The 13997-nt window shown below is 48.9% G+C and overlaps 1 protein-coding gene across 4 annotated transcripts in view; it reads left to right on the plus strand.

The window, feature by feature from the left end:
* Positions 1 to 1761: 1761 nt before the first annotated feature.
* Positions 1762 to 13997, plus strand: part of LOC146775930 (receptor-interacting serine/threonine-protein kinase 2-like) — a 765942-nt gene continuing 753706 nt past the window's right edge. For 3 of the 4 annotated variants that reach the window (XR_014972009.1, XM_085637725.1, XM_085637721.1), the window contains exon 1: positions 1792 to 2044. Coding sequence is in view for 2 of the 4 variants with exons in the window: in XM_085637725.1 (XP_085493851.1) it covers positions 1906 to 2044 (139 nt within the window). In the remaining 2 variants the exon portion in view is untranslated. Of the gene's footprint in view, positions 2045 to 13997 lie in introns of all 4 variants that reach the window. The other variant, XM_085637723.1, reaches the window with a different exon arrangement.

Consider the following 13997-nt stretch of genomic DNA (forward strand, 5'->3'; position numbering starts at 1 on the left):
CCCTGCGGCACACCAGCTCGTCAAAGGTACTGACCCGGGTTACGCCACTCTGGCATGGCACGTGGCTGCGGGAGGTGTCGGGGCTTGACGGGTTCCGTGCCTGGGATCTTCTAGGGATCTCCTGTTTGGGAGATGTCTGGCGGGGGAGCCATATGTGCTCCTTCCAGGAGCTCCGGAGCCGGTTCTCTTTACATCCCACGCAATTCTATAGGTATCTCCAGCTACGCCACGTGATCCAGTCTCATGTACCCCTGGACTCCATACTCCCCGCCCATAGCCCGCCTGAGGCTCAGGTGATGCTGGGATGTTTGGGGAGGGGAGGCATATCCCGTATTTATCGGTCCCTGGTCAACAACACCCCGGTGGACTGGGACAGACTGAAGCAGCATTGGGAGGCCTGGGTGGGTCCCCTGGACGAACACGACGAGGGACGCCCTTATGGCTCCCAGGACGATCACCACATCGGCTAGACTGCGTCTTATTCAGCTTTACTATCTCCACACGGCTTACCTGACCCCGGAACGTCTGTTTCGAGCGGGCCTGTGCCAGGCGGCTTCCTGCGCTCGGTGCGGGGGGAGCCTGCCGACTTCTTTCATATGGTCTGGTCTTGCCCCCGCCTGGATAGCTTCTGGGCCGAGATTGAAACTGAACTAACTGAGGTCCTGGGGTGGGAGGTTCCCCATGACCCGCGACTAGCGCTGCTGGGGATCACGGATGGGCTGGATGGCTCCCGTAATGAGAAGTTCTTCCTAACTACGGCTATGGTGGTGGCCAAAAGGGATATCGCGGCCGCCTGGAAGCAGATGGACCCGCCCAGTGGGACTAAATGGAGGAGAGGGGTGGATTGGTGTGCTGCACAGGAACGGACATTGTACACGGCCCGGGGTTGCCCCGGGCTTCTAACCCACTGAATAATGAGCATCCCTCTGCACACCCCTGTTCCCGAATATAAAGCCAGGGGACCGCCAACACCTGTGCAGTGGCATTCCTCAGGACTTCCCTTGGCCCTACAATGTTATGTTGGGATGGGACATCCCATTTTGTAACTTTAGGGAGAGAACATGAGTGTAGCACCCTGTCACATATGGCTAAAGTGATTTGAACAACTACGCATGGGGAAGTGAATAAATAGGACCGGAGCCTCAACTTAGATGTCCACAAGTAAGAGGTGTTGGCTTGTTACTTATGTAAGTCCGTAGGGCCACGTTCTTACAACCTGACAAATTGGCAAAGAAGCGGGAAAACACCTGTGCACACTCGGCCTACCGTGCACTTCTTCCATTGTGGTAGCACCACCTGCTGGTCAGCGTGTCTTCCCAGTGTGGACTGTGCTCTTCACTCAATGTCTACAGTAGTCGAGCGGCTAGTAGAATGTTCGACTTCTTCAGTGGCCCCACTGCATGCGTGCATTGCCAGTCCTACAAGTATCACGTATCAGGCGTTAGACTAACGCATTACAGTGCGGTGGACGGCCACATCACTGCACTGAAATGCAAAGTCACGCATAAATGGGCTAGCGCCTTGCTGTTTGCCAAGCCGTAGTAGCGCTGATAATGCTGACCAAACGAAAGGAGTGGCAGCACTTGTGTCATGGGTGCCGCTCCCGCCAGGCTTGGCTTTAACTGCCGTAGTCGCTACTAACTTACTTGGCTGCAATTTATTAATTAATCATAATAAATGCCATAATGGATAAGATTTCCCGCCCGGCGTGGCATTCATTGTGACTGACGTCACGAGGCAGTACCTAAGTCGCGCGCCGTAGCACGTGCACGTTACGTCCTGCTGCCGCTGGCTGCGGTGAAGATGAGGAGGCCAGCATCATGGCTGAGCTGGTGCTGCTCGATGGTAAATTGAAATCAATGAGCCCGCGACTCGCGGGCCCCAGCGGCCGCAGGATCCCACGCTATGCAGCTCAGCTGTCCCTGCTGCTGTCTGATAGCCGGGCGGCTGGGGAACGTTTTTACCGCGGGAGGCGCAGCCCGCGACTCCGGAGACGGCCCGGGCGGCAGGCCTGGCTGTAAACAAGAATCGGCGTGGCTCACAAGTAAGTGTCTGTGAGACAGTGACAGACTCGGCACGTAAATGTTAATCTAATTTGCTTTAAATTAAGTGTTGCTGAGCGCGAACAGCTGCCTGCTGGTCAGTGTAGTTTTGCTCTATGTCACTGAGCACACGAGACCTGGGTTTGGCGCTGCAGCTTTTTTCTTATGTTGAAGTTGAGTTAGATGGTACTTACTGCTTTGTTAAAACTGCCCTCCCCATGCTCGGTGGCACTCCTCGGGCCATAAACGGTTCCCAAACGAGTTCGTACCTACACAGAGCTGCAGTGCTGGATGGCCAGCACCGTCAAGGATGAGGCCTGTCTGCAAGAGCTTTGAGGACACCCAGCCTATCTATGTAACAATCCTACGTGACTGCCACGAAAACAAGCATTGGCATAGCCAATAGGTCTCGCCTTTGGGACCTTATAAGTGTTTAGCCATGCAACACTTGATGTTGTTGCACCAAGGATATTGTGCTAGATAACTAAACACTTATAAGGTCCCAAAGGCGAGACCTATTGGCTATGCCAATGCTTGTTTGTTTTACTGCTGGGAATCGTGCCTCATGCATGGAGGTGATAACTGCTTATAATCTTGCATGGGGTGGCCACTAATGTAATCTTGATTTATCTGATTACTATTACAACACTAATGATAGTATTTGGGGATGATTTTCATTGAACATAGATAGCTCTTATGACAGAAAATGTTGGAGAATCCTGTCCTCTGCTAGCCTTCACAGCAGCAGTTGGACGTTACATCAATTACTCAATATAATTGGATTTGTTGCCGCAGATTGTGTGAAACCTTTGTGTGCGGAAAATGCAAAATTGATACAATATGCTGTACTGCAACACAAAAATAGATGTAGGGACCTTTAGAAAACGTCGCCCAAAAGTAAGAGGATTACCAGTTGACTACTTTCTGAAGTAGGAGAACCCATCAATAAAACGAAACAGCAGCACATCAGGTGAAGAAAATTGATATTCATTTATCTGCAAGGGATGACTTTTGCGGTAAACCTTACCTGTCAAACTTGACATCTTCACTGCTCCATGTCTTACTCTGAGTATTAACGTTTCAACTAAGAATGTTACAATTTGAACGTGAAACTCTGATGAACGTATCGCGTATGATGACGAAACCTTGCTGCAAGTTGGAAACAAACTCAGGTAGCCACACCTACCAAACACCAGTCTGGAAAACTGTTCTAGCCGTTTCACCACCTCCCAATAAACTCAGAGCCAACTAAAAATGCAACGCAAATTTCGCAGCACAAATAAAATCCACACTAACCCCCATGTTAAAACCACAAGAAAGTTGCCACAAGGCCTTCATTTTGGTAGCCGCTCGCAGCCCATGGCAACATTATATATGTAAAAAATAAACTGCATTGCCCATCACCAACAACCTACAATCAATTCATGAGCCCAGGATGCCGCAAGCTCTGGGGCACCGGCAAACTCTTGATCACAAACGGTCAGATATATTTACCAGAGGTTACAAACCGGCCTCTCCGTCTTCTTTTCCTCTGTATCCAGTGGAACACTGTAAACTACATAACGGCAATCGTCTTTTGGAAGCCTGTTGAAGTGCTTGAACGCATCGTCAACTTTATCACAATCGCTCACAAGCATCTCCTTTCCTTCGTCAAGGGTTACGGCACGTAGGTCTGGGCTTACTCGTAACATGATCGCCTTTTTCTTATTTGCATTGTCTTTTGTCGATGCTCCTCCATTCTTCACCTCATTGCGCGCGGCGATGACTGAATCATCTACAGAAATTCCGGAAGCCTACAAAAGTACAAACGTTGGTATTTTTTGGATACGGCAGAACTGTGCCCTGTCCCCACATGTCTTTTGATCTGTGCGATCCCTATAAGATCTCACCTATCAAAGCCCTTGGATTTCCAAAGGCTCCCTAATTTTTCGGAATTCCATAGAGGCGTAGCTAACGTCAGTTTACCGTCCCATCCCAAGTGTTTATTGGCCGCATGCCATATTTGAACTGCATGTGCAGTAGGGCCGGTCAACGGGAATCTGCCTGCCCTGGCATATCCATCGCATAACCGGGATCGTCCGGGTTGCAGTACATCCCGTGGTTAATCGCAGCCAGTTGGGCAGCCCAATAGTATTTCCTGATGTCAGGGAAACTAATCCCCCCCCCCCACCCCACCCCCCATCGTACCAGTTCAGGGTCAATTTGGTGAAGGCAATCCGGGGTCTGCCATCCCAAAGAAGTTTCCTCTGGAGGCTCTCAACCTCTTTAAATTAGGACCCCGGGACCGGATCTGTCGTGTTATGGAGCACGTACAAGAAACGTGGAAGTGCCATCATTTTAAAGAGGACCGCCCTCCCCAGCATAGAAAGAGGAAGGGACCTCCAACGTGCAACATCTGCTTTGAGTCGCTGCAAGGGTGGGTCCAGATTACAAGCAAAGCGCCGCCTTGGATCCAGGGACACATAAATCCCGAGGTATCAGAAGCCGTCAGTGGCGATTCTTATTGGGCAACCCGGCGGTATCGCCCGCGGTTCGGCTGCCAGCACATAAATTACAGACTTGGACCAATTAACTGTGTATCCGGAGTATCTACCAAATATAGCTAGGACGTCCAATAAGCAGATCAGTGACACCTTAGGAGTGGCAACGTAAAGCAGAACATCGTCCGCGTACAGGGAGATCTTGTCCTCCCAGTCATTGGTCCACCGCAACCCCCGAATAGATTGGTCTTGCCGAACCCAAGCTGCCAGCGGTTCGAGTGCCAGTGCAAAAAGAAGCAGCAACAGGGGCCAACCCTGACGCGTGCCTCTGCTCAGCTGGAAATCCTTGGACTTCCGGTTATTCACTACTACCCGGGCCATCGGATCAGAATATAAGAGACGGATCCAGCTGAGGAACACCGGGCCAAACCCGAATTTGCTCAATACTGCAAATAAATAAGGCCACTCAACCATGTCAAATGCCATGGTGGCATCCAACGAGACCAGGGCCGCCGCTTCCTGTATTGGCGACGCTCTACTCAGCACGCCGTGAAGGCGGCACAAGTTAAGGGCCGTATTGCGATGTGGCATAAAGCCCGATTGATCCGGGTGTACAAGAGTAGTGATCACCTTCCTTAATCTCGTGGCCAACAGCTTTGCCAGAATTTTAGGCTCCGCTTTCAGGAGCGATATAGGCCTGTAGGATCCGCGGTGTGTTTCAGGTTTACCCTCTTTACGTATGACGACGATATTGGCGACCCGCTGATCGTACGGAAGCGTTCCCTTATTTCTACTGTCCTCAAACATTGCACGGACGTATGGGGCGAGTTTATTCGCTGCCAACTTGTATAGTTCAACCGGGATACCGTTAGGACTCGTGGCCTTCCCGGAGCGCACCTCTCGGATCGCCTGCGCCACCTCCTCATCCGTCAATGGGGACTCCGTATATGCCCTGGTTTCATCCGAGATGATGGGGAGCTTTACGTTTTCCATCATTTCACTGTTGTCCTCTTCCGAATACGTCCCGGAGGCGCTATAGATCGTGCGGTAATAGTCAGCGAAAGCGATGGCCTGTGGCTCAGTAATAGGTTGCATATCCTCACCCTGTAGCTCGGGCACAAGACGCGAGGCCCATTCCCTCCTGTCCAGCCACGCTATCAGCTTCCCAGCCTTGTCCCCCAGTTCGGACACCCTGCTCTGGATCCTGCCGCACTGCGCCTGCGCCCTACTTTTAGCAATACTATTCAACTCTTCCTGCCTCAACTTCAACCGGTGGAGGCCATCTGGGGTCACTCCCTGAGCTATCTCTTCCTCTGACCTCAGCACCTCTTCCTCTGCTCGTACCAACTCGGCCTGCCCATCTCTCTTCTTCCCAGCTATGGCCGAGACCATCTCGCCCCTGATGACTCTTTTGTATGCCTCCCACAGGGTCTGCGCAGAGCCAACTGTGCCCCCGTTTTCTCGAAAGTAGGCTTCTGTGGCCTTAATGGCAGCTTTACGGATAATTGGATCAGTCAGATACCATGGGTTTATTGGGGCTATCTTGCCAGCTGCGAAGCTACCCATTCGAAGCCACACGGGGGAGTGACAGAGATACCTCGGCCCAAGTGACGGATCTCTTGAATGGTATGGGCCTGTGACTCCGGAACTAGGATGTAATCAATGCGTGACAGACTTTGATGCACGCTTGATACGTGTGTATATTGTGTCCCGTTGGGGTTGAGGGCACGCCACCCATCCACCATCCCCATTGTTTCCAGAAAGCCGGACAGCCACTTCTGAGAGGGCTGCAAGCCTCGCGGCGGGTGCCTGTCTACCTCCCCGGCCATCACCGCGTTGAAGTCTCCCCCCATTACTAGGTGCTGTGACTTTTAAGTGTTGCCTCAGCTGCCTGTCAGGCTGTCTTGCCCCAATTCAATACCCAGCTGTGCGCTGTCTGCCACCTCTAACTTGCATCATGGACGATCTGAAGTTCGCACTGAGCGTCTCCCTTTCACCACAAGGTAAGCTGGCTCGCGCTCATGCCCACCTATAATGTTTAGCATTTTATTTCTACTAGTGGGATGTACTGTTTAAAATGGAAATATTGGTATTTTGTAGCCTAAAATGCCTTTTTAATTAAGTTTGAAATATCATGTTGTAAAGGATCTAACACAGATCTAATCTGTCACGGGAAAGGGCCGTAAAAACTCCGTACTTTGCCAGATAGCCCTCTTTTTCTCATTTTCCCCCACCCCATGCTATCAGGGGCTACAAGAACCCAAGCTTTCCCCACCACAGTCAGACTCTTTACTACCCTTTCCATGCCATGGATGTTCTGCAGTGATCTCAGGGTTCTGCTAGCTCAAACTGATCACAGCGCTGTCATAATTCCTAAGATTCTGCTCTCTCCCTGACAGAATCTGGTCTTTCTTTTGTGTCTGGTGGTAGTGGTTAGAAGCAGGCACTCAAGGTCATGTGCATTGTCCATGCTGCTCGGTCTTTCCACCAGGGAGTTCGAATTCTTCTTTTCCACTCAGCATGCCCCTTGCCACCACTTTACTTCCGAAGTGCCGTTCTGTTTCTGGTGCTTTACAGCACTTTCACAGTTTCTCGTTGCTCAAATGGGTGTAATTACTGACATTTATATGTTTCCCCTTATTCATTGCTTGATTTTTAGGTCTCGCGCCTAGCGGTGCACTGCGTAGCGCGAGACATTTAGTAGGTGAAAAACGGGGAATCGAAGCTGACCTAGGAATCGCACATGCTCGTGCGTGTGCGATTCCTTTTGTGCTACTCGATTGGCCTTTGCGTGCGTCTTTTTATAAAAGTCTGCACGCAATTGGCCAAAGGCGGGCGCACTGCTCTGTCCATGGCCTATTGGTGTCTATTACGCGCTTGGTGCGCGTAATAGACACCAATAGGCCATGGCTCGCAGTGGCGCTTTCCCTGTCACTTGTTCTTTTCAGCAGCACACGCAGCAGTTTGCATCTCAGGGCAGACAATCGCGCCTTTTATTTCAACAATTAGCTATCACTTCAAGAGACGCGGCGCTGCCCGACAGGCACTTAAGAATGGTCTTGCAGGAAACGAACACTGAATTTTTTGGGACAAACTGAAAGAGAGGGGAAGAAAAAAAAATCGGAGCATAGAAATCACTGAAAATGCGTGTTCTAGTCAATTAGCCCATCTATCCTGCTTTATTCTCCGGAGCCAAACCAGACAAACCACAGAAGCAGTGTTCACACTTGTGGAAGATTAGTTTAAACTTTTTTTTTTTTTTTTTTAACCCCTTCCATGCCCATGACGGAACGGTTCCGTCATGAGCATCGGTTGCGCTGTGCTCATGACGGAACCGTTCCGTCATGGGCCCGCCCGCGCTCGAACCCTTCAGCACCGCGGGGGAATTCCCGCAGCGCTGAAGGGGTTAAGTCAGCCGCCTCAAAGGGAAACGGAGCTTGTTATAGGAAATGTCTGGGAGTTATTGAAACAAAAAGAAAATCACACCTCTCTTGTGTGTTTGTCAGTTTTTGGTTTTCCTGTCCAACCCCTCTTACCCTGAGCAAGGGTCCCCATTCAGAAAACACTTTGTTCCCTTTGAATTGGTGGCCGCGCTTCCTGGCCCGTGCCCAAGGTGTACCCGAGGTGCATGACAAGGAAGCGGCGCATGTATTTGCTCAACATAGTCGTTCGGGCCCGACCACAGGCTGTGACGCTTTATCTGGGCCCATGGCCGGGGAGCACAGACAAGGACGTGGGAGTGTGCGCATGCGCTGTGCCAAGAATCAAGTAAGCTAGAGGTTGTATGAAAGGCCCCTGTGGTGCACGGGGCCTTCATTCATGGGTACCCTGCTGAGCCTGTGAATCTATGATATGCCACCATCTCAGGGGCCACTCACGTAATTGTGAAGGCGGCCCATCTTTTATGCTTCAAGGGAGCATTTCAGGTTCATGAAGGTAAGGTGTTAAAGGGATGTGCATGCTCAGTAGAAAAGTAAATACTGAATTAAGACGTACAAATCTATTTGGTATATGGAACACTGGTTAATGCTGGGGAGTCAAAATCATCATAACGGAGTGGCAACCGGTTGGTTTAACTGTTCAAGAGAACGATTGAAGGGGCCATCCGATGAATGATGCCATAATATGTCTCAGAACCTCCTCAAACGAATACATATTCTAGAATGTTTATTAACTGTGATTTTTAAAGATGCAGGTCTTGGTAAAGACAACTGTTCTGTTCCTCCCACTGGCCAGTCTCTTTAATTACAAAGCCGGGTTAACGATGAATCCTTGTCAAGGAGCCATCATTATTCCACGCCATGGCATGGTGTCCATAAACCATCATGACCTGGCACCTTAGTCGTGGTGAACTATAGTTGACTGCATTGTTAATAGAAAGATGGTGCCTCTATGACATGTCATCAAGGATATTGTTTCCTGTCTTGGGCTTTCATGTGGCAACCTGCGTCATTCTGGATGGTGTGGCCTGCATTTGCTTCCTTTGACTTAATCAGAGTAACACGCCTATTACCAGTCATATGTGGTTGTAGTGCCCAGCGTCCATCATGACATGTAGTGGTCACCTTAACACATACACGCTTAGAGTTCCAGTTAGTGAGAAGAACACACCTCCACTGAATGGCCCTTTGTGTTGCCCTCCATGAGTAGAACCAGAGGTTTTAGTTCCTTCTCAAGCTCCCAGGCGTGCGCCTCACCAGAATGACCATCATTGTAAGTGCTTATTGGACACAGGTACACTTCCTCAGCAGAGTGAAGAGGGGTGTCTGGGATTTATTTAGAGTTCGGCCATTGACAACAATGTCCTTTTTTAATACAGTGGGTGGAGCCGCTGCGACTTTAGTGCAAATGTCCCGCATCTACCCAACTCTAAATGAGTCCCTCTGTTTTTTAAAGATTTAAAAACAAATGATTTTGAAAGGCGCTAAGCAATCATTTGACGGTTCAAATTATCTTCATTTGAGTCTTATTTTTACCGCAATATTTTAGAGGCAAAGTTGAATACCTCCAATCCTGAACCTCCTCTTCTCAATGAGACATACTTCCTGATTTTATCTGGATTTCATGGCTGCCTGTGAGTAACACTGCATCTCTTCTTTCTTTCAGTGCTGGATAAAAAACACTTTCACACTGGCAGTGCTACACTCAGAGCATTAATCAGCACACCTGATAAGCTGACCCTTACAGGCTGATCCTTGATATAAGAATGTACTTATGAATCCTCCCACAATGTGTGAAAACAAAAACTGTAAGCGCAGGACCGTGTCCTCAAACATGTTAAACGCACTGCCCCACACTGCACTTGATTTTCACATTTTCGACAATCAACTTTATTGATTTTAAGCTCAAACAAAGCAAAATTAACAGCACAAGACATTTGGACAATGCTACTAAGCACCACCACTGGTGTTAGCTGTGACTCTAGGCAAATAAATGGTTGAGAGCACATCCACGATGCATAAACAACACATTTGTGTAGATAAGTGAACTTTGGTTCGATTAGACCAGCTGATAGAACCATTTGCCCCAGATTTTATTGTATTTGGTTGAGCAGCCCCTGGCTTCGAATAAGGGTTTTTCCTTTGCGGCACACCAGTCCACTCCCCGGCTCCATCTGGCTATGCTGGGGGATTTAGCTTGCGCCCAGGTAGGTGCAATATCACTTTGGCCACCACAACTGCTGTCCCAAGGAAGAGCTTGTCTGATCAAGAACCGTCCGGGCCATCCACTACCCCCAGGATGAGACGCATGGGGTCATGGGGAACCTGCCAGCCCAGGACCTGTGTGAGTTCGGACTCTATAGCTGACCAATACAAGGCAAGATTAGGGCATGTCCAAATCATGTAGTAGAAGTCAGACGGGTCTTGGCCGCATCACGTGCAGTTTGGAGAGGGGCGAAACTCCGCCCTATGTAGGAGTTCTGGGGTGAGGTAGGCAGCATGCAAATAGTATGATTCAATTAGGCGAAGCCTGGCTGAAGTCGTGATCTGTTCATCATTTTAATGGTAAATGTCTTGATGTTTCAGCACAGTCTGGAATAATGTACCTGCAAATCTCCGAGGCACCTACAAACACAAATGTTCTAATTGTTTCATGCACAAAACCAATAATTACAAAAAAAAAAAAAGATTCCATTCAGTTACTAGTATAATGAAATAATTAACATTTTATGGTAATATGCATTGAGTCCAAATTCCTTTCTTCTGCAGTACTTTTTCTACAGCACAACCTCAAAAGAAATGCAAAACGCAAAGGTACTGAGTAGGATTTTTGACCAAGGCTTTGGCTTCCCTATCCCCCACCCTCTCCTTTCAAATTTTTTTTTTGAAAACATATTTTATTAATCGATTGCACAGGTGTTACAGGACCCTGAATATCGGGGTCGACGACAGATATGATTTTCACATTTTCAATCTCGTTGAACATACTTTATTTTACCAGTGTACAACAAAATAAAAGCAAACTTTAGAATACATGTTTTTATCTCTTCAAAATATTGCTTTACATTTAAAATTTGAGCTATAATGATCCACATTGTTGTATGGAACTGCATTTTAATTTTTATCTTTTTATCATGGAATAAACACCTTCATGCACGATGGACTCGATCCAAATCAGTATGCTCCATTGTCTATTATGCAGTCCTCATAATGTGGGTTTTCTAGCACAAGTTCCAAACTAGGGGTATTTGTCTCTTGCTCTTCTACAACTAAATTAAGAATGGTCTTGGTGTTTCCATTCTAAATTGGATGCCACCTTGGTGCTATTGATTTAAATTGGCAACAGTGAATGGTCTTCTGCTCATACGGGCTTCTTTATTAACTGTAAATTTCAGTACCTTCTAGTCCATTTCTTGTATTCGTTTCAATTGCTAAAGATCTTAAGTTACTGTGAGAAGTTGGCCTGGTATCTGCTGGTCACTAGTTAAAGTGGCCACCTTGCACCAGTACAATTTGACTCTTATGGTAGATAGGTTTAAGACAACCTTTTAAAGAAAGCTATCCTAGTGGTAGCTGTGGAGAGCAGCCTTCAGGCTAAGTCTCAGAGGAATGTTAAGCAGTTTGTTTTACCTTATAATCTCTTGAATCACTAAATGAAAGGACACCACACAGGTGTATATATATATATAAAATATATATGTATTTATTACTAGACACACTCTACTAATCTCTTTATGAGATTAGAAGTCAAGGACATATGCACCAATCAATGTTTCACAACAAATTAAGCACTTATATGGCTGGGGCCCTGGGGGGGGGGGGGGGGGGTACCAGACCATATACTAAAAAAGAGATCTAAGAAGAACGACTTGAGAAGGGAGAAGGCCTAAGGTCTTCAGAAGCGCTGGGGCATCACTAATCCACCCAAGGTAGGTAAGTAAAGGACCCACGGGAGACGCATGCAGTGTGAGAACACAGCCGCGGATCCCAATAGGCTTCAATGGAGCAAGTCGCGGTTGGAATTTTAAAGTTTGAGGATACTTCGGGAGAGTCTACAAGCAAGTCACTTACAGGGTAAGTAGTTCTAGAGCCAACACACACAGGAGCACCGGAGTACTCTAGTTACCTCACCCAGGGAAGCCGGATGCATAGGTGTCTTTTGGTGTCGGGTTGCGGCGTCGTTTTCAATGGGAGCCAAAGAAGATTTGCTGCTTGTGAAGACAGGAGAAGTGTCCGGTGGAATCCAAGGCTGGATTCAGAAGAAAGAAGACCTGAAAGCAGAGTAGACAGTGTTCAAAGTCACTTGCCAGTGACCCGGGGCCAAGAAGATAGTTGCCCACAGCAGTCGGGTGATTTCAGGTGATCACAGGTGTCTTGACTCTTCAGCCACGAAGTCCAGGAGGCGTTGACGACGACCAGGAGCTGGATTCGGAGTGTCCCACGAAGTCTGCAGCTTACTGAGGTGTCGGTAACCGGATTGGAGCCAACAAGCCTTGGCAAGAGCAAGTCTTGTGGAAAGTGAAGAAAGTCAGCGGTGCAGACCAGCAAGGTCTGAGGGACTCACCCAGCGAGGGTAAGTCAGGGCAGGCCTGGAGGAACCAGGGGAGCCCTTTGGTTCTGTAGAAAAGTCTTCTGGGACCCACAAGCCAACCGGCAAGGGATCGCGAAGACGCCTCAGGAGGATTCATTTCACAGGAGCCCAAGGTCACTCCGGACGATGTAGGCCACTGACTTTCGGCGGAAATCCTCCAGGAGACTTGGACCACACGTGGTCCAATGCACAAGTTCGTAGAACGTCGTGGAGGGATTGCACTCGACAATAGTGCACGGTACCCGGGTATTGCTGTTCCTCGTCACTCGTGGGGTCCACTCGCCTCAGTTTTGCTGGGGACTCACAGTGGCCGTCGAGAAGTCAGGAAATCCACTTCCGGGGCTGCAGGGACTTCGGACTTCGGCGGGAGCGGGAAAGTTTGCGACCGTTGATGCAAAGTTTTGGTGCCTGTCACTTCAAGGGAGATTCTTCAGTCTTCCACAGGTAGTGGAATGTCGAAGGTCCAGGATTCTTCGTCGGAGCGTCGTCCATGGATATCTAGTTTGCAATGGCAAGGGTTCCCTAACTTGTACTACAAGGAAGGGAGGGTCTAGCTCTATGACCACTCCTATGGAAGGGTGGCTACACCCACTTCCCTTTGTCCAGTTTCGCGCCAGAGCAGGGGCTAGTAGCCCCTGAACCGGTTTGAGCTGGCATATGCACAGAGGAGCCTACTGCTCCCCCAGTGCAAGACTTCAAAGCACTCTAGGAGTGCACCCACCCAGCCCAAATACACTAAATTCTGTCTGGAAGGTGGCTACACCTCCCTGTGACAGGATGCCTATTGTTGGGCCTCCTCCACTGCGAGTTTCGGTCAGCAGCAGGAGGGCAGCCCAGTGTCTGTGCTGGTGGCATCCATTTTGTGATGCCAGGGCTCTTCAGGATTCTACTGTGTTTCCACAGGGGGTACATGTCTATCCCTCTAGAAGGGTGGGATTTTACTCCCACACCAGTTACTGGTGTGGGGGTATGATTCCAAAGCGTTTGACACCAAACACAACATGTTTTGATGCAGCCATCCCAAAGTTAGCATTTACTGCTAGGTTATAATGCACTTAAGAGTATATGGTTTAACCGCATCCACAAACAGCTACAGAGAATGGACTCTGAGAGCTGCAGAGGGGCCCTGCTCAGGCAGAGGCACCCCCTCACATGGAAACAAAGCACCCTGACCTCAGGATTGTTAGGGCCTGCCTTAGGGGTGACTGATAGGTTTAGATGTGTGTGTATGGTGAGATTTAGGGAACCTATACCTCAGTGAGGAGTGCTAACATTTCCTCACCCAGGCTGCAGTAGCAGGCCTGTGGTGTCAAATTTACTCTGTTTCCCAGGGGTGGCCTAATACATGCTTCAGCCCCTGGTAGGCCTGTGAAGTACCTATGCCCTTGGTACCTAAGGTACCATATACCAGGGGCTCATAAGGTACCACAGTATCCAATCACTA

Source organism: Triturus cristatus, chromosome 12 (assembly GCF_964204655.1).
Source record: "Triturus cristatus chromosome 12, aTriCri1.1, whole genome shotgun sequence".
NCBI lineage: Eukaryota > Metazoa > Chordata > Amphibia > Caudata > Salamandridae > Triturus > Triturus cristatus.